A 24931-nucleotide genomic window follows, 5' to 3' on the forward strand; every position below is an offset into this window, starting at 1 on the left:
ATTTGATCACGAGAAATGACAACTTTATAAGTTTTGCCGCCATTCATTTTTCTGCCATGTCTAAAGGAGTATTCCATTTTTTTTTTTTGTGTGTGTGTGTGTGCAGATTTTCAATAATTTTCATAATACAGTCCTCTATTTGACAATTCTTTTGATTACACTGGTAAACAAGTTTTCTGTTAATTAAATGATTTTTGTATTTTAATCAGTATTTAACACGAAAATGACTGAAATATTCTATCGCCCACAGATTTTTAAAAGAAAAAAAATCGAAAATTTCGATTTTATAAAACTTATTTAATACACTTAACCATATACATTTTGGTACTTTAATAAATGATTAAATAAACGCGCAGTTTAAAATAAATAAAGAAATGTAATCTTAAAGTGTCAAATTTAAAACACTTACAAATTACATTTTTTATGAAATTTTAGAAAAACGAAAGAATTCTTTTTCAAGAAAGTGATAGTCGTAAGAAATTTTCCAAATTTCATATTTTTTGTAGCAATAAATGCTTTCTTAATCTTATACACGTAATATTGCTACTGTAATAAAATTTCAATAATAGTTTCAGAGCGTATTAACGCTTTGATAATGCTTTCCTAATAGATGTACTCCCTGTATTTCAGCGCTTACAAGTTCCACACGTTGAGGGGGAAATTTGTAACGAGATAAAAAATAATAATAATAATAATTCTTAATGACACTGAACATTTAAATTTTTGTAAATTTTCAACATGCTTTTAATGATTCTTTTTCATATTTATGATTTCTTTTGTTTCCGAAGAAATGCGTCGCATCATTTTAAACAAAAATGTAGGTTGCTTTTTCTAATTTAATGTATCCTCAAAAATTTTGTTCTTCATAAAATGTTTAATTTGTGGGCCGACTAAAATAGCCTTTATTATTATTATCATTACTTTTTTGCGTATATTAAAACGATGGAAAATGTTCCTGCAAGTATTGGAATCACGCCCTTTTTTATTCATCGCTTTAACGTAATTCTTCATCAATCTTAACTTAATGTGTGAAAGTAGGAGAATAACTTTCTATTTATCTATTAATAGAACAATTTGGATTTTTTTCACCTACAGTATATTGTTTGTGTTTTGGACGCTTATAATCGCACATGCTGATGTTTTGCTCTATTTTCCAATTCGCTTAAGAAACAGCAGGATAGTCAAACTTTGCTTAACGCTCACAACGAGTGATTCTCGTACGATGTTTGTAAAAAACGAGTGTTGAGGTGACTTCTTCAGGTCACATTCAGAATGCAGCCTGTATCTCGATTACCAGTTTGTGTTTATTTTTTTAGTTGTTCTTTAAATCAAAAGCGGAATTTAAAAAATATAGAGTTGATTGAAACCCTCAAGTGCCCCTCCCCCAAAATAATGCGAGGCACTTAGGTAAGTCTCATGGTTTCACATTGTGATATGAAGAAGAAATATTTCAATACCATGCGATCGCAAATACAAACATACCCTGAAACTGGATTCTGTGTCACAACAAGAAGTTGTGGAGGCGATTTTGTCAGAACAGGGAAAGAAAACTGCTTCAATTTAGCAGCATCAACTTTTTGGTGAAATAAAGAAGAGTTAAAAACACGGAAAACTATGGTGAGAAGAATTCATCTTAATAAAGCTGTAGCTATGCGCACTAAAAATTTATTTAACGATAATGATGAGTTTTAATTTCACCAAATTTTGAAGCTTTGGGAAAAGAAAGTATCATAGAGAACTTTCTTGTAATAAAAGTATGTATTATAAATTACATTATTATGCCCTTGATATCACTTTATCTACGCCACTTGTGCCACTTTTAAAAATCTCATAATATTTTAACTCATCGGGAATGCAATGAAATCGTTAACCAGCGGGAGTGCTCTCCTTAAAACGTTCTCGCAATAAAGGTGTTATTCTGAGAGCGCCTTGTGTACAATAATTATGAAATATTAACCTTTGATGTGAATTTAGCATTTTTACTGAATCTATCGCGCCATCCTTGGCGAATTATTTGGCGATTAATCCCTGGCGTACATTTAATAATATCCGAAAATCGAATTTGTGTTTTAGACGCGCTTTTCCCAACAGATTGAAATAAAAATTTGACCCACAGCACATTTAGTCGCAAAATCGCATCAAAAATTTGATATACTTAAGTTACTGCGTTTTTGAACTATCGCGTCTACATATGTCTAAAGTAAAGACCGACCGACAGACAATTAATACCTTGTTGGAATTTGGCACAAAATTCAGATAGGTGTCCAAACTATAGATGTTAATTCTGCGTACCGAATTTTATCTACCTAGATCTCTTCGTTTTGTAACTATCATGTTAACTTCAGGGGTGTTTGTGCTCCGGGGAAACCCCGGAATTCCGGGGATTTTGAACTTCAATACCCGGAAATTCCGGGGATCGTCGTTCAAAAGGAAGTAGGAATAATAATGAATTATTTATTTTGATCTGGGCGATTTTGTTTGCTTTGAAAGCAGAAAACGCAAGGTCAGCGTGTGTGGTGAAAACTTTTCCTTTCTTTCTCCAAAGGCAGTGATAATGCGTGAAAAGGGGGGGGGGAACTTCTTTTTTGTTCTTTCCTTATTGCGAGTTATGACTCATTCCCCCGTTTCTCGGATATTCTCTTCTGGATTCTTTTCGGCAAGTAGGCGCGGCAGAAAAAAAAGGGAGAGACTTCGCGACCAGATGTGCGATTACGTGACTCTGGGTTCAAAGGTCTTATCTCTCCTGGCATGGCGCCAATAAGTAGAGAAGGGGGATTTTTCGCCGTATTAGCTATTTGTCATTGATCGCTTCGCAACTTTTTTTTCTCCGCTGTGTAAAATTTTCGTTTCATTTATTGATGCACGTGTAAATTTTTCGTTTCTCTTATTGAAATATTTTTTTATTTATGTACGCAAGAGAATTTCACTTTGAAATTTCAGCATATGAAACAGAAATTACCCCTTAAAAATTCATATCTAATTAGTTTTACAGCATTAGATTCAGAGCTAAGAGGTAAAACCAGTACAATATTAGCTTTTGAAAAATTATCATCTTTTATGTCCCATATTTTTAGTGATAATGAAAAGTCAACAGTAGAAGCTGAAATAAGGTTATACCAGAGTGATATTGATATCACCAAAGAAATGCTCTACACATCTGATGAAAGTGGAAATCAAGTCAAGTGTACAATTGATAAATATTGGTCTAAAGTTTTTAATTTAAAAGATGATTTCACAAATGATTATAAGTATCCTACATTGGCTAAATTGGTCAAAGCCTGCCTTAGCTGCTTCCATGGCCCATTAGTGGAAAGTGCATTCAACTTAATGGATACACTTGTCACTGACTATAGAACCTCTCTTAAGATTGATTCCCTAGATGCAGTGCAGACTATTAAATATGATTTAATGGCTTCTAAAGAAACCTCATGTGAAAAATATGGCTCAAAAAATCCAATGACTGATCCAATTCACAAAGATATCTTACTGAATATGAACAGAAGTTGGAAAACATATCAAGAGGACTTAAAAACATGTGTTTCAGATGAGTCACCTATAAAAGTCTCTGAAAAACCTTCTACATTAGCAGAAAAGCAAACTGCTTCTACCTCTGCATGTGCAGTTCTCGAGGAAATTTCTTCAACTGTAAATGAGGAAAATAAAAGTCAATCTTCCTGCAATTATGAAGTTCACCACAAAAGAAAGACAAGCCCACAAACATCAGAAAATAAAAAAAAGCAGCAGAAATTAGATAATTTTTTTAAAGAATTAATTCAGGTAATTTAAAATATTTGCATAAAATGTAGTAGTTTATATGTTTGAAAATTTATGGTTATTAATTTTGCAAAAAAAGTAATTCATTGAACTTTTATAATTAGGTCATTCAATATTTCATAATTGTAATTTTTCATTTCCCTTCTCGAAACTCCAAAATGCCGGTAGTAAGTCCGTAAAAGTTTCAGGGGATTTTTTGGGGTCCCACAAACACCCCTGTAACTTATAATGGAACAGCTGGACAGACAGACAGACTGTGAACGGACAGACAGATAGACTGTGATCAAAATTTGATTGAAATCTACCAATTCGGTGTATAGGCCGTATCTAAATTTCATCCGTATAGTTCAAAACGTTTTTGAGTTATCATTGTCACAGACAGACACTTTTCAAAAATATGGTTCTCGATCTCAGGGATGTCTAAAACGTGGAAATGCGTCAAAATCTCGAGTTCGAATTCTTTGAAGGTTACAATACTTTCACCGTACTTCCTATATGAGAAAATAAAAAGTTGTAAATATGGCTCTTAATCATCAATAGAAAAATGAGCAGGTAAATTTGTCTTCCATCCGAAGATTTAAAAAATGTATAAATCTTGATAAATGTTTTTATAAATTTGTAGATTTCGGTCAAATTTTGTACGAAAACCATTCTATGGAAGTCTGTTGGTCCGACTATTACATATTATGATATAACTATAAAACGAAAGAGCTAAATGGAAAAAATTTGGTACGTTGATTTAATAATTAATTTGTATATATCAAATTTTGACTAAATTCCTTTAAGGGATTGACCGCCTGTTGTTATGTATCTTCACAGAACATGTGAAAGCAATAAATCAAAAACCCAATGACTTAATTTATTATTGGAAATTTGGTGTGTGATTTGTGGCGACAATTGTAATTCGGTATCAAATTTTATAATTAATTAGTTGGGTAAAAGGCGTACAAAATACGAATTCAATTTTTAGGTAATTGTGCATTACCCGCATGCCAGAGATTAATTGTCAAAAATAAAATAAAATAAAACGCACTATAGATGCAGTAAAAATGCAAAATCCGCTCCAAAGATCAAGATTTTGTTCTTTATTGTTCGCCAGTGACATGTGAAGCATTCGCGGGATTTACCTAAGATCTATGATTTTATGAGGGAGGGGGGAATAACACTTTTATTAGAGATACGTGAGAAAATTTCAAGTAGACCATTCCCTCTTGCTTCGAATATATTTATTTAGAAATGATGAAAAATCAGAAAGGAGATGATTCCAGTATTATTCTGTACTGTCCTATTTAAAGCCCTGGGAAAAGTTTTGATTTAAAAATAAATCATTGCTCGGATGACACGCATATATCTGTTTCCACTCAGAATAAAATGTAAAAAATCAGAATGAATAAACCATCTTTAAGACCAGCAGTACATGAAGTCACATTGAAAAGGATTATAGAACACAAAATTAATCATTTTCCTTTCTTTTATCTTTTCCAAATTCGAAGCTTACTGAGAGAAAGTAATGTAACTATCAAAATGAACAATCTCCAGATTTTGAGAAACTTCTATATTTCAATGCTCACTTCTTCCCCCATACTCGGAAAAAAATTTCAGAAATCCGTCTAATAGAATTCCATTTACCTATTTTTCCATGTACATCTTCGTATGCGTTATTAGTCACACGAATATTTTAAAAAAATTGTTTGATTTAAACTTTCTTGTGTATAAAGAAAAGAGAAAGAATAGTAATCGTTAAAAAATTCAAACTCGAGATTTGGATGAATCCCCACATTTTAGAAATCCTCGGTAATAAAAATATATTATTGGTATTATGTCTATTTGTCTATGAACACGATAATTTAAAAACATTTTGAGCTAGACAGATGAAATTCAGTATACGGACCAATTACCAAATTTGTACATTTTTTTTTTCAAGTTTTGACCGAAATACATTCATTTATTCGAGTTCAAAGGAGCTCGTCAATTACAAAACGCAAGGAGCTAAGTAGATGAAATTTATAACTCAGATTTAGTATCTAATATATAAATTAATATCAAATTTTGAACCAAAAATATCAACCAGTTGACCGTCTGTCATTCTGTATCCCCTTATATGTATAAAACTCAATAACTCATAAACGTAGTGACTTAAACCAATGAAATTCGGTATGCTATCCTGTGACAACAATTTTAAATTCTATGCCAAATTTTAGAGTCAATCAGTCTGCAAAAAGCCATCCAAAATATATATTCTCACGATAGATTCAGTAAGAATTCTAGATTCCTGCTACAGACTTATATTTCATAATTATCATCCAACAAGGCCATGGAAGGTATTTGCAACCTCATTCAAGTTCTACAATTTTATGCGTGGAAAAAGGGGATAAAAAATTATTTATTAGTGATTATGCGAGAAAGTTTCAGGGAAATCACCCCTGTTTCTTTTCTCTTGAAATAAACCAGCGGAACTAGTCTCTTTCAAACTTTTTTTATTTACAACTTTTTATACATTCTTTTAATGTTCAGATTCGTAATAGATAGATTGAATCTTTAGAAATAACAATAAGTAATTTGAAAAGAGTATATAAAAATATTTGAAATAAGTAATTTGATAAGTAAATTGAAGTTTAGAAATAACAATAACCGAAAAATTTTATTTTAAAGTTAATTAAAATTATCAAAAATTTAGCCATTCTTTAATTAAAATTACTTTATTAAAATAATTTTAATCAAATTAAAAATTTAGAAATAATAATTTTATTAACTAATTATTAAATTATTGAAATTAACTAAAAAGATGCTAATTTAAGTTATTCAGAAATCATCTCAATGCATTGTTGGTCTTTAAATGATAGTATTCCCATAGAGAGGATACACGTGCCGCCTTTGTATTGCAAAAATTATATTTCTGTCTTTCTGGTTTCTTTTCATATATTTTTTATAATCTTATCTGCCAAAAGATAGCATTATGGATGTGAGCGGAATATTATTGTTTTGATGAAGCAATAAATATTTTCAGTACCAGTCCGTCACTGCTCTAAATTTTGGATAATTTAAAAAAATGGTCAAAATTTAAACTTGATTTAATAACTATTAAGCTGGATATTCAGTTTCGCAATATTTCATGGGTTTTCTTAAAATATAATGGACGTTGAAGCAATATTTGGGAAATATTTTAATTAAGTTTTAAATTTAATTTAAATTAAAAAATTAAACAAAACTCAATCAAACAAAGTGTTGACAATTTGACCAAAAATATAATGGGAAAAAAAAAAGGAAAAAAAAGGGGGTGGGGAGTTGGAATTCAGATGTTTTAAAATTTTTTTATGATACTAATTTAGTTGAGCCAATTTGATTGATTTATTTCCTAATTTTTAATAATTTCATAAAAATATTAATTTTCAAAAATCTTTTCATTTTTAAAAGAAAAATGTTATAAAGTAAATGTTTATTATTGTTTAAAAAATTATGGCTTTTTGCAATACAGAACTGTATCGTAGATATCATATTTTCGCAGATGAAATCAATCCAAATTAAACTTTTTGCTTAGTTTTCCGTGATTAAAAAAAACCCTGTAAAAATATCTTATAGATTATCCCTTGAATTCCAGTTTTCCATACAGATTCACTCAATCTTTGTAATTGGATGTCACTTCAGTATTTTAAACAGTGATTTTAATTTCAATAATTGAAAAAAAAATTTCAAAAGACGTGGCAATTAAATTTTTAAATATGGCTAGATTTTTGGCAAGGAAAGATTTCCTGAAATTGGAAATCTCCCTTTTACTTTCTTGGTGGATCTTTAGGCTCTTCCCGACAGGAATTTTAATGCATTCTTCAATTATTATTTTTAAACATTTAATTTATAATTATTTTATCGCACCTTAATTGTTTTTTAACGAAAGAGAGATAAAAAAAAATATTATAAAATAAAAAGGATAAACTGATTATGCAAAGAAGAAGAAGACCCATTGGATGCTTTAGTTTCGTTTTCACCACAAAAACGATTTTGGAAAGGCATTTGGCAACATTCTCCTCAAGGACTGCTTCAAGGGCGTACATGATTTGTTTGTTGTGATGTGATTCTGGGGGATGTCTCTAGAACAGCTTTCGAGAAACAGTTATGTCTGTAAAAAAAATGAGAAGTGTTTATAAAGAAGTAGTCGGTACACTAACTCCTAAATACATAATTGAAAACAATGTAAGTCAATTGAAACCTTTCTTTACCTTCTTTCAATGGAATCTTCATATTCCTACATTTATCGATCGGGCATCCGCATCCCTGCTAAACGCGATGCTGTATTGGAAAATGACGCATCTTGTCAAAATTAATATAACAAGATCAGTTCTGAGGAATCTTTAGATCTTAAGAGCGATTGTTTTAAGAACTTTATTTGAAATATGAAATAAGCTTGATGGATTATGTAAATGAAAGTTTAAGATGGAAAATGATTTAAAGTTGCAATTTAATTATTCCATTATTCAAGATCTTGAAGCATTCTCCATTCCGAGACTCTTGTACATGTATTAGAAATTATTCATTTTATTTTTTGCAACCCAAGTTCTTTGGATTTATTTCATTTCAGATTTTCATATAACGTGCAAATCAATAAAAACGAAACTAAAAATTAAAAATTTAATTAAAAAATTATTAATAAATATTTAATATTTTACAGTTATTAGGGGAAATTTTCTTTTTAAATTAATCTGTACTTTATTCATTTCAAAGTAATGAATTTAATTGTTCTTATAAAATATAAAATTTTTTCCTTGGTATAAATTTAAAAATACCTGATTATACCTATATATAATACCTATTATATCTAAATAACTTTTTCTTGCTTTTGTTATATTCTCCATATGAGAAATAGATCTAAATTTACTTAGAAACTATATATTTGGCTTTTTGAGGAAAACCAAAAGTCTTTTTCAATATATTTTTACTTATAAGATTTTGTAATAATGTTTTGTACAGTTAAGTGTATAATTATGTTTTACTATTTTGAAATATAATATGTATTTTCATAATCTATGTAAAAGTTATTAAATAATTTTCCCATTTTTTAGCTCTAAATAAAATAGAGAAATACAAATAAGTGCTGATTTTTCTAATAAATTTGCACTTTTGTAAAAATATATATAATTTTAAACATTTGTTTTGAGATATCTATTGGAAAGCTCATTACTCCTGATATATAAAGATATTGCTCAGTGTTCTTGTTATTATTTTTACTATGTGAGTTTAAATAGAAAAATAATATAAAAATTTCGTTATAGCATGATTAATGTCACAACAACAGCGGAAGTATTTTAAATTATATTAAATTATGCTATAAGTAATTTTTTATAGTAAATAATTTTATATTATTCATGATGTTAATTTCTTTAGTAGATTTAAAGTATTTATAATAAAATTAATAGCCATATTTATCCCTAGTAATTATATACATATTTTTTTCAGACTGACCTTCCACCTCTAACTCGATATTCTGTTTTGATTGAAGTTAAAGCATGCTCACTTTCAGAAGTAGATATAAAGGTGAGTAATTCTTTGGTATTAATTTTGTTAATATTTATTTTATGAGAAGTTGATAGTAAAAAGATAAATATTTTTCAGTTGATGCAGCTAGTGAGTCGAGACTCTTCGCCTTCTCACTATAGTGTTGGTAAAGACATCTCAGGTATTGTAAGAGAAGTTGGAAATGCTGTTACCTCATTGAAACCTGGCGATGAAGTTGTAGGTATGATAAGCATTTCATATAGAAAAATATCTGCCAATAAAGTGTGAAAAAGAAATATTTTGTATATTAAATTTCATTTATATGTAAAGGCTAATTGATGTTTATTAAAATAATTTTGGAACTTTATAAAAACTTTCTTGTCTTTTTAAATTGAAACTAAAAAAGTTAGTAAGTTCCTTTAATATAATTCTGTCAAATCTTAGCAATAATTTTTATCATCCGAACTTAGAGTGAATTTTAGCAGCAGCAGAAAATCACCAATATTTAAACTTGTCAGATTAAATAGTTTCAAAATATTTTTTTTTTCATCTTTATAATTTTTTTCCAAATATTATAGAAAATTCAGGGATTTAAGTTTTCCTTCGGCATCTGCCTTTGGCAGTCAGTTGGTTTCCCTAAAATATTTGTTGTATTTAATTTCAATTAAATCTCTTATGCATAACTTGACACTCATGAGTTCTCCAACAAAATATTTTTAAGCTATGAATTGTGATGCATATTAAAGTTGTATTCTTTAATAGCATTATATTTGTAACATATGTACCCTTGACATCGTAGTGTAATTAAAGATACTACTGTCCGAGTGATTCACCCTCTAATTCACTTTGTCTTTCAAATTCAAAGAACGTTATTTTTTTTTTCTTCATGTAAACTGTGCAGATAATAGACATAATTTTTCTATTTTAACTTTTTTCAACAATGGAAGGAATTCATATAAATAAATATTTGGTGAAACAATAGAATTGGATTGAATGCCATTATAATAATTAATTGTATTGTTGAAAATTATACAAAAAAGAAGAAATGAAAAGAAATTGTCAAAATTCAAAACAAAAAATTGCATGATAATTAAAGTGTTTATATAAAAAAAAGTTTAAAATAATGATTTTTTATGCAATAATATTTTCAGAAGTTACTGCAAAAAAAAAAAAAAAAAAAAAAAACCCTCACCAAAATCTCAATTTTTAATTAATTAAAATTTTAAAAATAAAATAAAAAGGCTCTGTGGCACTTATATTTAACTCCTGAGGTTTATTTGTGTCAAATTTGGAATCTTTAGGCTAAATGGTATATTGTATAGAATGCTAGCAGGCAAAACACGTAAACACATTATTCTTTTTTTTTTAGTAGAAATAAATAAAAGGAAATTTGATACACCGCAAGATTAATTTGATCCAAATTAAATATTAAAATTCCAGATACTTTTCCAATTTTATTTTTGAGCTTTCTAATATGGCAACATCTTTGAAAATAATAGACTATAATTTCAGAATTATTATTTTTTTAAAAAATATCATAATTTTATACAAATATAAATAATTTTATATAAAAATATACAATCATAAAAATAGTATATATAAATATATTATTTTTTATTTATATATATAAATATTTTATTTAAAAAAAAAGATATCAGTTTAGTCTGCTTTTTTAATGACTGCATTAAGAGTCTGATTAAGTCCACAAATTTTTTTTTAAATAAAAGTTTACAGCTTTAATTCAGATTTTCTGCTTATCTTAGGAAGTTAACTAATCTTCTTTTAACAGGAATCATCCCCCTTGATTATGGATTTTCTGGATGTGCAGAATATGTAGTTTTGCACGAGTTTGATGTCAGTAAGTTTATTTACAGTTTTTGGTATTTTTAAAATTGTGTGTAGCTAATGAATCTTTTAACAAATTATAATTTTATTTTTAAATAATTGAGTTAAACTTTTTCACTCTTTTTATCCCTTTTCCATACATTTCAGGAATGATAGATAAAAGAAACAATTGTATGTAATAAATGAAGATGCTCTTTAATGTAATTTTAGATTTAAAATTTTCCTGATGATAGTTCATAATTTCTGAAGCTTTAATATAATTAAAGTAAATCATAAAACATTTACTTATAATTACAAGTTTGAATTGTTGAATTGAGTTGAATCTTTGAATCTGAGTTGAACTCATTTTTATTATTATTATTATTTTGTTTGCAGCTGTAATTTTTATTGCATAATTTTTTATGGAATAAGGAGCGTAAACTGGCATGGGTGACTTTAAGGTATCAAATAGAAGAATCTAAATACAAGTCTACCTCATCTTAAACTGATTGTTTGACTAATAATGGATTTTTAATTAGATATCATTTTTTTAGATTTAATTAAATAAAAATGAATGAAAGTGAGGAATGCTTTGAGATTAAACAGTAGTGTTATTAGGTACAATAACACTACTGTTTAATCTCAGTATTGCTGTTAAATTAGTTTTTTTTTTAATTCTTAAAATTTACATTTTTATTGAAGTGCCTAAAGTTTAAAATAGAAACATTTAGCAGGTTATTGAAATGCAATTAAAAATACCAAATGGGCATTTATGAATTCTAAAAGCTAGAAAATATAGAATGCGTAAAGAAGTTGGCTTAAAAAAAGACTGTGCTTGCACATTTAAATAAAAATTTTGAATTTAAATGTGAAATCATTGAAATATTTTTTCAATAGTTTACTTATGTAAATTGCTAACCTCAAAATTTTAAAGTTTGCACTGAAAAAAATAAATTCATCTCTATATTAAAATTTCTGTTTAAGTATGATTTCTAAAATTACAAATTTTCTGGTATGTTGTATAAAGTAAGACAAAAAAAAAAAAAAGGAAAGGGGGAGTGAGGAAAAGAAAGATGTGAGTAATTGTGTATTTAAATATTAAATTTCCTGTAAATTTTTCTAAAAATTTGCATCTATGATACTGTGACTTAGAAATAAGATAGGCATTTTAACTTTCTTTTGTATTCATTTAAAGATAGAGGGGGGAGCAAAGAAAAAAAAAATGTCTGGAGTCCAGTATTTTGTTAATTATTAACTGTATAAGAACAAAATATTACCATCCTATTTTAAAGAGCATTTCTATTCATAAATGATAGCGTGTTAAATTCTTTTGTGCTTCTAATTTTCCAACAAATAAATTGCAAAATATACATGGATTGATATATTTGGTATGTAATTCATTTATTCCCATCCATAATCTATAACTTGGAATGTTTTAATCTCTTAAAGTTGAATTTATCAGTATTTTCATAAATAGATTGATTCTGCTTCATTTCACTTCTTTAAATAGGGAATCAATCTTCACTTGAATCATCATTAGTAAATTACTAATTTTGTCTTAGACAAAATGATAAGGTATAGCCACTAATGAATTGAATATTTTAATATACATTTTAAATATATCAAAAGGATTTTGTTGCTTCTTAGTAATGTTTTATATTTGAATTCAGCATAATTATTGTTAAAAAAAATGTGAAGTTTTTTTTATATAGTTTTAATTTTTAATACTAAAATAAGATAACGTTTATTAGGAAATTTTATTATTTACTACAAGCATATAAATAAAGTAATAATTTTAAATATTTACTTTTTTTCATATATTAATACCATATTTACAAAATATAACGTCTTTAAATGATTAATGGTAGATATTTTATTTGAATTTCAGCTAAAAAGCCTGAAACTGTTAGTTTTGTTGATGCAGCTGCATGTATTGGTGATGCTGTTCGATCCTACACAGCCCTTCATTATCTGGGACGACTGAGCCATGGAGATACAGTGCTGGTAATGGATGGGGCTTCTGCATTTGGAAGCCTTTGTATTCAGTTGGCCCACCACTGGGGAGCAAAAGTGAGCAATTTATTTTTAACTTTATTCAATGAAATCTTTTATTTGAATTCTGTAAGTATTTGGGGGTGCTTCTGAACATTCCGATGAATAGTAGTTATAATGAGCATTTTAACTTGGGGTTGCTGCAATTTCTAATATCGCATCACTTTTAATTACAGCTCTTATGCACTTTATTCTTTCTTCCATCCTGTTATTATAAAAATGAAATTGGTTCTGGATTAGAATTCAAATCCTTCTTCTCCACAGATTTTTTTTTTTTTTTAATGAAGAATGCTCGACTGTTTCCTCCTTTGTTTGTTGTGAAAACTGAAAGCTTTGAAAGAAAAAATTCTTTAAATTATTCATGAATTAAAATACTACTTGCAAAATTAAATTATTGATTAAATTCATGTACTAAAAAATATAGGTAGTTTAGTTTCATAATGCTTGTGCAGAAGCTGATCATTCTTATAAATTAAGGCTTCATTAATTGTGTACATAAAAAATTGTTAAAAGATTTTGTGGTTATGGAAGTTTTAAGATTGTTAATATCTTTATGAATATCTTATTGCTAGTTTTAATTCTTTGTTCTGTTATTGGATTGTTTCAGGTAATTACAACTGTTAGTTCTGAAGATGAAAAATTGTACTTGGATGGTTTAGAAGATCAAGTGGCCTTGGTTATTGATCAGAGGAAAAGATCTTTGAGTACCTATCATACGTCAAGCTTTAGAAATGGCAATAGTGAAATGATCTGGTCAGCATGTATGGAAGAGACAGGAGGTTTAGGTGTTGATCTCATTGTAGACAATGGTGTCACACTCTTCTCTGATAATGAATACAGGATACTTACAAATGATAACTATTCTTATCCTGTGCCAAGTAAACATGAAATTATATCTGCTCTTGCTGTTGGGGGAAGGTGGATTACATCAAAAGAAAATCTACAAGTAATTATTAAATTACTTCTTGATTTGCAGTACAAATTTATTAAAAAATATACAATTCAAGAAAAATGCTTAGGTAACAGCATTCAATATTAAAAAAAAGAAATAAGTATTATACTATTATTGGTAGCTTTTAATATACATAAAAAGCTAGATATATTATAAGACTTAAGTCACAGCTTTTTAATTTTAAATTGGAATTGCCATAGTTAAAAAATGATTTATATTTAAATAGCAGCAACATATTTAACAATAAAAATATGTTGTTATTTTTTATTTATTTAGGAGTTACTTTAGATAACTTTTCAAACTTCTAGGTTTTAATGCATGAAGTTTTAGCATTTTTAAATGTGTAAATGTGTTAAAGTATAAATAATATTTTAGATTATTGTTATCTAATGATATTTGTTTAGAGTTCCTATTTTATGTTTTGTTCTTTTATTTATAAAAAAATGAACAAGCATTACATTACATTAGTTACTTAATATTATTTAGCAATCTATCAATATATGTTCATTTATTTAAAAAAAAAAAAACTAAATACAAATTTCCTTGTGTAATTATTTTAAAACATACCCTTATCAATGTAATTGAAATTACATAAAAGGGGGAAAAAAGACTTTTTTCTTTGTATTAGCCTGATGTTATTTTGTTACATGGCATCAATTTATCAATGTAAATATTTTTTGTTGTTCAATACAATTCGGTGTCTATTATTTTTATTGTAGGTACTTTCGGATTTTTTACTGTATAGCAGTTTTTATCTGCAATACTTTGAATAGTATAGTCTTATGTGATATGTCCCATTAGAAGATGATTACATTAAATTAATCATTTATGCATTTTTTTCTATTAACTATGATAAAATATTTTGCATTGTAGCATTAAAATCTTTGTTTGAAATCACTCCTAGCTGGATCCTCCGAATTCTAGGCTACTATTCTTGAAGTGTGCAAGTTTGGGATTTCTTTTTGAACATGCTTGGACTTTGTCTTCAACACAGCAAGGACAGTACTTACGTATCCTTACTTTTCAGTTTGTTTCTGTATATAATAGTTCCTTTGAAATTGTGTTAGTTGTAGCATTTTAATATTATTACTAACACTTGTGAAAAATCAGTAGATTTTTACTATCTAAAAATCATTAAAAAGTTGCTGAATTTTGGTTTGATAGTGTATTAATTTTTTGCTTTTAAAAAGAAAACTAGTTAGAGGAAAAGTATAATATTTTATTTTATTATAAATCAGATAAAAATCTATATATTATTGATTATGTAATTTCAAGTAATTATATTTCAAGAAATCATTTAATTATGCTGTTACACAATTTGTAAAATAAATTTAATTAAAAAAAATTTCAGTTTTCATCAATGCTTTAAAAAATAGTAGTTTTGACTTTCTATTTTTACAACAGTATTTTTTTTTTAAAGCTCAGTGCATTTTTCTGCTAATGTTTTCCAAATTGTATTAACAATCCTAGTCTCCAAATATTTTGATCAATATAAGCTTCAGTTAGTAGAAATTAATTTTAAAGTTGATAAATAATACTTTTTAAAATTAATTTTAGTATTTAATAATAAATAATACTTTTTAATATTAAGTTATAGTATTTGATTAAAACTTTTTTTAAAACTTTAAAAAACTTTTTTTACAAATCACTTCACCAGAATGAGTATGTTTGATTATCTCTTTCAAAACTGGTGCAAAGAAAATATAAGTTATTTTTAAAAAAAATATCAGCATTTCATTTCCTCTTGGATATATAAATAACTGATTACATTAATACATATTTTCAAATATGGAGATGTTTCATTAGAAAAATCAAGAATTTCAAAATGTGAGTGGTAAATATTTATGCAAGCATCCATTTTTGATATCAAATTGGAAATGCTTAATTAAATTTTTTATTACTATACTTATTCATAAAAAAACTTTTTTCAATTTTAATTTCAAATTTTTTTTTTATTTTTTAATATTTTTTTTACTTTAACTTAAGTAATATTATGTTTAATTAATAAAATTAATTGAACTTTGTTCTTAAAAGTATGAAAATTCATGATTAAGTTAAACCTGTTATATTGGTTGTACTATAATTATTCACTTTAGGATATGAATTTGATATGTTTATTTTAGAAGATAACTCCTAAGTAAACTTATTGTCCAATATTTTATGAATGATAATTTTTTTTTACATCAATTTGTTATTCACATTTTTTCAATGAAAATTTAAGTTTTTAATTAAATATGATTTGTGTTCAGTTTTGAAGCTGTTGGAGTGTTATCCTGGGTTGAGCTGTTTAATTTTAAATTGTGTCTAGATGATGAAAATGATTCTTGAGTCTTCAAAATGTCAGGCCACATTAGCAAAAGGACATTTGACTTCATCTAGCCCATGAAATGCTATACCTGATCTCTGGTAGAATCAGACTGCAAAGCCACAAATCTGCTGATGTGAAGCCAAGACTCTGCCACCACAACTCTGCTTGAATGATATGAGATGAGCAGCATGAATGGATGTGGGAATCAGTCTAAAAGCTCTTGGGAAATGATGTTGATTATTTAACTAACATTTTATCTCAAGGGCTTATATACTGAGTTCTCATTAACAACAACTGGTGCTGTCGAAATTAAATCCATTTCTTATTTTTCACATATGTTTTGTAAAAATTGAATTTTTCTGTTATCTTTTTTGTTTTAATAAAGAAAAGAAATAAAATATGATTGAAAAAAACCTCTCTTTTATCCTTAATAATTTTAGATATTCTGATGGACATCATGGAAAAAGTTGCTGATGGTGTAATTAGGTAAGATCATTTTAATTTTTACAAAGTTTAAGACAAAACAAATATAGAAATGAGGCCGATGTTGACCTACCCAATTCTCTTGGCAAAAGATAAGTGAAAGAAAAAGCCTTAACTGTTAATTTTGACTAAATTGAATGTTTTAAATTCCAGTTTGCTGGTATTTAGATGTTTTGCTCTGATTTATAAAACTTCCATTAACAGAATACTTAAATATCATGTATAAGTCAAATTAATCTTGTTTGGTCAAAAAAGAACTTGAAATTGAGTTTATTGCTGATATGAATTTCAATCTGTTCCTTGCTTCCTCAAATATCATAATAATTTGCATATTTCTTACATACTGCAGCGGAAATTAGCAAACCTCTCCAATGATCGATACAGTGATCATTGGAGAGATATCATTTAAGACAAATCTAGATTCATTTTAAATAATAAATCTAGACTTATCTGCAATAAATTTATATTTGTGTAAGGAATTAATTCCAATATGATTTTCAAACTCCTCAGTAGAGATTAAAAATGTTTTGCTGATTCTTCTATCAAATTGTTAACTAATAAAAATTCTTTCATTATCTAATTAGTTACTTAAAATTAACTTCATCATACCTTCTGTTAAGAAAAGTTTCATTAGTGATCTGAAGTATATTCTATCATCTGCAGTATTACAAATCATGTAGGACTCGGAATCAGTTTTATGATGGTATGCAGTGATGAACTTCTGCACAGGCTGTAGCCATGTTTTAAGCTCCATGGGGTGGAGCTTCAAACTCATGTTTGATGTATATCACAATGATAAGCTAAATGTTATGTTATGGCTTGGATAGAAGATGGGGCCTCAAATAATTTTTCATCTGTGATCTCATTTTATTGAAATCTGCTACTGATTGCATATTGACCACAATAAAAATAAAAACTGGAGAAGCATAATTATTTTAGGGAAATTAGGAGACTTCTTTTGAAATAATTTCTATGAATTTTATTCTAAGCATTTGCACATGTTAATTGTATGGGTTTATTTCTGCATTTTGAACAGTATAGAAGGAATCTTTTTATATAAAATTAAATAAAATACATTTATGATTATATTTATTTATAATTAATTATCTAATTAAATAAATTAAAATAATGGATACAATCAAGAATCCTACCTTTTTATAGATTTTGCAATCATTCATCTGATCTAATTTATAACAATCAAATCTGGCTAGTTTTTAGCCTAATTATATTTTCATGCTAAATTAGTATAGAAACATGATATTTGAGCTGTCTTACGATTCAGATGGTGCGAATTGTTAAATAAAATAATTTGAAATATTTGTTCAAATAATTGAACATTTTGAATTTAATATATGATTAATAGTTAATCATGTATTAAAATGCTGTTATGGAAAAGCTGTAATTTTTCGTTTATTCTGTTGTATGAATTTTGCTAATTTTAAATTTATTTATATCTCTTTGAAACAAGTATTATTATTTTAACAGTTCTATTATTTGTGTGTGTATTTCGGTGATTGCTGTAGTTTTTTAAGTGGTAACTTAAAAATTTTTTTTCTTTACTTAGTCTGCATTAAATGATTAGTTAGGATTTTAATCTGCTATAATATAATTTTATTTATTTGACATACATTTATCTTTAGCACAAATTTAATCTCAAGTAAATACAATCATAAAAGTCAAAATTTATTAAAATTATTATTAATTAAGAGTACACCTCAAGTTCAAGACTATTTGTTTTATCATTATTTGAATTTTCTCAAAATTAAATAATTGTCATTTTATGGAATAATTAATTTTTTCATGTAATGCTTATTTTTATAGCAGTTTTTATTATTCAATGATTAAGATAATAGTTTGAAGAATAAATTTTGTATTTAAGATTGACGTTCAGGTCTAGATGGTAAATAATTTTAAGAAATTGTAAAAATGATATTTTTTCAGAGTACTGTTTTACACGACAAAAGCAAAGATGAAAACTCTGTTCTGCAGATACTGTTGTCTTTTATGCAACTTTATAAAAAAGCTAACTATCCATTAAAAAAAAGAAGCTAAGACATTTAAAACATGTCTACAATTAAACTTGTCTTACTTTTCATGTTTTAACTATTTAGCATAGTTACAAAAAGAAATCAAGAAAAGGATATTTTTTGTGAATTTTATAAAATATTAATCATTTGTAAAATTAAAATAAATTGGTGTATATTTATTAGCCATGATGTGAATGAAAATTCATCCAGTTTATTTTGAAAGAAATAATTGGAGCATTAAAATGATTATTTAATCGTGAATAGTTAAGCATTTTCTTTCTTTTGTTAAAAAGAATATTGTTTGTTTATCCAAGCCATTTATTTCCTTTAATATATATATATATATATTTGTTTTCTATAGGCCAAATGTCTACCATACTGTGTCATTTGATTCAGTGCCAGAAACTATGAAAAAGTTGCCAAGTGTCCGTGTTGGAAAAATTGTAATGAAAATGGATTAAATGGCAGCAATAATACTCTGCAATTATATTTAACTTCATTTGTTAGCAGGCATGCTACATATAAAATGTAGTCATTTTATGTAAATGGTAATAACAAGTTTTAGTTAGTATAGTATTAATATTAAAGAACTCTGTACCAAGCGACAGTATTTATATAATGATGCTTTAATTTGGGATAGAATTGGGCACTTATCTGAATGTGATGCTTTTATGTTAATGCATAATTTATTTTTCCTTTAGAGTAGATGTAATTTTTTTTGTATCGTTAAGCTATAATTGCTTAAATTAAATAGTTATTTGTCCTGATGTTTTGCTCTAACTTTTTTGTTGTTGTTGTTGTTTCTTCTTTTATTTGATTCTCATGATAAAGAAATCAATGTGAATAGTATTTCAGCAATGTCATGTGATGCATTTTTAAAATACAATTATTGTATATATTTTTTCTAATGTCATTAATAACTCTTTATTTTTTGTAATTTTCATGTGATTATTTGTGATTTATGATTACTTCATATAAAAATGGGAAATAAGAGTAACATTAGATTTCTATATTTAAAAGAGTAGCAATATAATGAGATTGAATTTCTTTTGAAATATTTTGCCAAAAATCATTTTATCTAATGGTGATATTTCTTTCTTTGAATTACTGGATGCACTGACATCTAGGTTGTAGTGTATTATTCAAATGTATCTGATAGACAAATTTAAAGTGCAGATGTGCCAATATAATATGAAGAATTACTTTGTTTATCTCCCCATCTTCATTTCATTCTTTTCATTTACTAGGCATTTCTTCCATATGTTTTTCTTATTAACAATCTATAAATGAAAATTGATGGTCATAATTTTTTGTACTGCAGCAATGTGTTATATAACTATTATATGATAATGCTTTCTATCAGGAAGTTTTATTTCCTACATTTAGCATAAGCAGAATTAACATATATTCTTTTTAATGACATTTTTTGGAAGGGAAGTTTAATTATTATTCCTTATAGTGAACCTAATAAAAAGATAAATGAAAGTTTTTGATATCTTTTAATTGATCTAAATATTATATAAATTCTAATTTATTTAAATTCATCCTTTTTACAACAGAATGAAATCTTGTGAGATGAGTTTATAATTTAAAATATTTAAAAATTATTTCTATGAATTTCTTTAATTATTTCATCAAAAAATTTTTAATACGGCACGTTCTAATAACACATTATAGGGCTAAATTTTGTTCTGTTAATTTTTTATGAATTTTAAAAAAAACTTTACATTTTTAATACAAATCCTTAGTTAAGGAAAAAAAAAAGTATATTATTTTATTAACTGATATGTAACTTAGTGTTGGCACATCTGATATAACTATTTAAAGGAGAACTAAACGTCTTAAATATAGATTTGAGTGTATACTTTAGTAAAAGCATGCATACTATTGCTTTTCTGAAACTGAAAAAAAAAAAAAAAAAAAAAAAAGATATATAAATGGAATTAGCATAAACATAGGAAGTTGGACATTTTTCTTTATCCTTAGGTAAAAGTGAAACATTTGATGATTGTTGAGTTCAAAGGCTATTTGAAAGCATCTGTTGTAATTGTCAGTCTTCAGAATTCATGTAATATTATAATTCATTTATGATAGTTTTCATTCCATGTGTGTATACATTGAATGTTATTTAAATACTTCTTTATAGTATTTTTTTTTAATTTTCTGTATAGATTTACTGAGAAACTTGTTGTTTAGAGAACAACGTTTCTTTAGTTCCTATCATTCCATATTTGATATTTTTTGTATTTTAATTACTTTGAGATAATAATAATTATTATTTAGGATAATAATTAAAAACTATTAATTATTATCCTAAATAAGCTGAGGACTTTCCATATTTAGTTTCTTTTGTTTAAGGAAATCACTGGTGTTGGATCTACAATTTCCATATGATTTTTATTTTACTTCCCTTATTCCTTTTATGAAATACTTTTTACAAACAATTTCAAGAAGGAATTTTTTTCCCTTGTGGTGAACTTGAAAAAACAAACAAACAAAAAAACCCAACATTTTGTTAGTTGTATATTAATTTAATTATTATATTTGATATTGTTTCCAAGAGCTCTTTGTATAGAATATTTAATGTTGCAAGTCTAGTCTTCTGGTCCAGACTTTCCTACATCACCTTATTTGTTTTATCTCCCATTTTTAGTTTTTTTTTTCTCCTTTTCTTCTAGTAATTGTTTTTGTTTATTTTATTTATAATAAAAGTAAAGTGAAGAATTTTATCCCAACCTAATTTTTTCCTTCACAATATTTATTTCAGTTATATTGGACTTTTTCTTGCTTGTAACTGATCGTTTCATGGTAGATTTTAAATTTTATTTGTTATTTAAATGAGAAATATTAAAAGAAATGTATGCGAGTCTGGACTAGGTTTGATAGAATTAAAGAAATATAAACTTTTTGGAAATGCTCAGCAGCTAATAAGATTTTGAACTGCATATGCTGATCCTTATTTTGTGAAAATATTGCCAAGATATTTTTCCAAGATATAAATGTTTCGGGTCAGACATTAAATATTTATGTGCATCAGTGTGCTTCTTTAATTTATTATAAATGTGTTTCATCTGCTGTGTTATACATCATGCATTATCATTATCATCTGCACAACTGTTGAAACTGAATGCAAGTATGCATGTTATATTTGCCATTGATATATAATTCTTAGTTATGTCATTGCAAATTTTAAAAATATGTCTTACCAAGTAGTATTAATTTTAACTGGATTTTAATGCATAACATTTTAATTTGAAGATTATTAATGTCTTAAAATTCTTTTATGAATTATAAATATATACCTGTCCACTAATTTTTAAAAATTATTATATATTCAGCAAAACTGATTCATTATCAAGTAGAAATTTCACTTGGAGTTTGATTAACACACTTTTGTCCTATTTTTAAATTGAAGAAAATTTTACATTGGGAAAAGTGTGTTTAGTTAAAAGCCATTTTTATACTCTAAGGCGAAGCTGGTCTTTGTCTCATACTGCTTTGGTAAGACAGCTTACTCTGTGTTAAAATGTGTGCCATATATAAATGTTGGTAAGCCTGAAGCCCATAATTATTGTTGAGAAGGCTATCTTGTCCGATTGTTGATTTTGTGAGAAGAATTGTGACAATGATGAACTCATATTAAAATAATTTTGCTTATTCTTTGTATGATTTTATTTTATTTCTGATTAGATACCCTAATTACAGCTATTTCTCTATTCACCTGTTATGTACAGAAGTTAAGAACCTTGGGTGCAAGCACTTCGTGACACTCCTCACAAATTGTGAAATTAATTACAGCCCTAAAATTTTAATTTTATTTGAAAGATATTATAGAAAATGCTGCATAAGCATTTTTCATTTATTAATGTGACAGATGCTAATAGAATCTGATGAAACTTCATTATTTATCATTAGAAAGATATTACTTTGATCATCTGTACAAAATGGAGTCGAATTTTTATAAAACAAGTCAGTTATTGTTTTAAAGAAACTTTTGGATGAAACTTAGCTTCTTAACAATAGTATATGCCTCTATTTATATATTAACTCCAAATTATCTTTCATTATTGAAATTCTTCCCAAACATCCTGTTTTTGACTTACATAGAATTTTTCTTTGCTTCTTGTATTGTTTCGAGCCATCAGCTTTTCATTCTAATTTTCAACTATGAGAAGAAAAAAGAAAATTCCTTAATCAAGTCTGGAGATTTGCCTCTTGTAAGAAAGTTTTGTTCAGGTGTGGAATGATCCAGTAAATTCTGTTTAATTACTTTCACATTTTGCTCATTAGTAAGAAACAAGACAAAAAAAAAAATTGCTGCTTTTTTACATTATTTGACAAAACGGGTGATATGAGATTTGCTAGTTCCTTAACAGTTCAATGATTTGTCATAAGAGAAAATTTTATACCCATTTTGAAATAGCCTTACTACTTATAGCATTTGAATATTTTACCATTAGATTGGTGCAGCATGGCTCTTGTGCCAGAAAACGCAACTCAACTCAACTATAGCATTTGAATGGACTAGAATTGTTATCTTTATTAGCACTTTGTAACATTCATATTATTTCGGAAAGAAATTTTGCTATTTTTGTGCAGAATTTCACACAAACTCATTACTTCTCCATTCTTCAAAATTTAAAAACCGCCGTAAACACAGAATACTAATTCATTTTACCAATCATAAAATAGTGACAATTTTTTTCAACAAACTTTACAGATAATGAAAGATTTTCTGTATGATATTATGTCTGCAATTGCCTACTGAACAGTCATAATAAAAATTTCCCCTCTTTTGGAATTTAGTGGTTGAAAGTTATACTGTTATGAGGTATCATGTAGTCTTTATCATCTGAAATACTTTTTAATTTATAGTCCCTTAAAACTGATTCCTTGCTAACATGCGGCATATATAGCCTGTAGTTTGAAATCAGTGGGTTTTCTGAAATCTATCTCAATAATTAGAAAATACAAACCAGTTTTGTTTTATGATTTAAATAATAAAATTATAAAAACTTTTAAAATAAAAATTTGCTTTGATTTTTTTAAATAAAAAAAATCTGGAGTTTGAAGTGTAAAATGTTTACAAAAATGCAAAGTAAATTAGAGTTTTAATGAGATTCATGAGGGTTTAAATATTGCAAGGGGTAAACTGTCTCTTCATTTGTTCATATGTGTACGAACATGATAGCTCCAAAATACAGCAAACTATATAAATGAAATTTAGTGAGTGAATAATCTAATTATCGGCATTGTAGATTTATATAAATTTTGTTATTCAATCAATAGATCCAAAATGCATATTCAGATTTCTTAGAAATGCCATAAGGATAAATGCAAAACATATTGTGCAGGAAGTAGGATATGAGACTATTTTGGGGAAATATTATATTCTTGGAACATGTTTTATTAAGTTTTACTGTAGTGGCAACAGAGCCTGTAATGGTCATTTTAATTGATTTAAATTATTTAAAATACTAGTAACATCTCTTAAAAAGCACCACTTAGTATTTTTTATTAGTATTTAATGTAGTTGCAATTAGGGATTGCAATATCGGACCAAAATTTCAATACCGGTATTCGGTATTTTTTAGATCTTGATACCGGTTTTAGTACCGGTGTTAAAAATTTTTAGAAAAAGAAAGAAAACACAGGTGTTTCTTTGTTTTATCTGCCAGTTTTATTAGAGAGTGTAAATATCACAAAAAATAATTTGCAACTTATAAATTATAACAGTATATAAAGAATCACAAAAAAGTAAGGAAACACCTTATATATTTAAATTACAAAAAAGTGTAAATATCACTATTCAGTCTCTGGTACTATTACAAATTTTTGAAAAGCTATCTTAAAAAACATAATGCATCACTTGTACTGTCATTAAGCCTCAAACGTAATTTTGTGCAAAAATAACCAGCTGTCGAAACCGCTCTTTCGGCATCTACGCTAGTTGGTGGTACTGTTAGCAATGCGCGATATACTTTTTCCAAGTATTTACCTCTAAATCCCTCATCTTCAAATAAA

General features: G+C 26.9%; 1 protein-coding gene across 1 annotated transcript; it reads left to right on the forward strand.

The window, feature by feature from the left end:
• Window positions 1-7796: 7796 nt before the first annotated feature.
• LOC129981218 (quinone oxidoreductase-like protein 1) lies at window positions 7797-22566 on the forward strand. Its single transcript, XM_056091966.1, has 9 exons — window positions 7797-7962; window positions 9223-9300; window positions 9379-9502; window positions 11051-11119; window positions 12974-13155; window positions 13745-14083; window positions 14994-15099; window positions 16838-16883; window positions 19269-22566. Exons 1-9 carry the CDS (start codon window positions 7885-7887, stop codon window positions 19366-19368), a joined length of 1122 nt encoding a protein of 373 aa, XP_055947941.1. The 5' UTR covers window positions 7797-7884; the 3' UTR covers window positions 19369-22566.
• Window positions 22567-24931: the final 2365 nt, after the last annotated feature.

The sequence above is a fragment of the Argiope bruennichi genome, chromosome 8, assembly GCF_947563725.1.
Source record: "Argiope bruennichi chromosome 8, qqArgBrue1.1, whole genome shotgun sequence".
Lineage (NCBI taxonomy): Eukaryota > Metazoa > Arthropoda > Arachnida > Araneae > Araneidae > Argiope > Argiope bruennichi.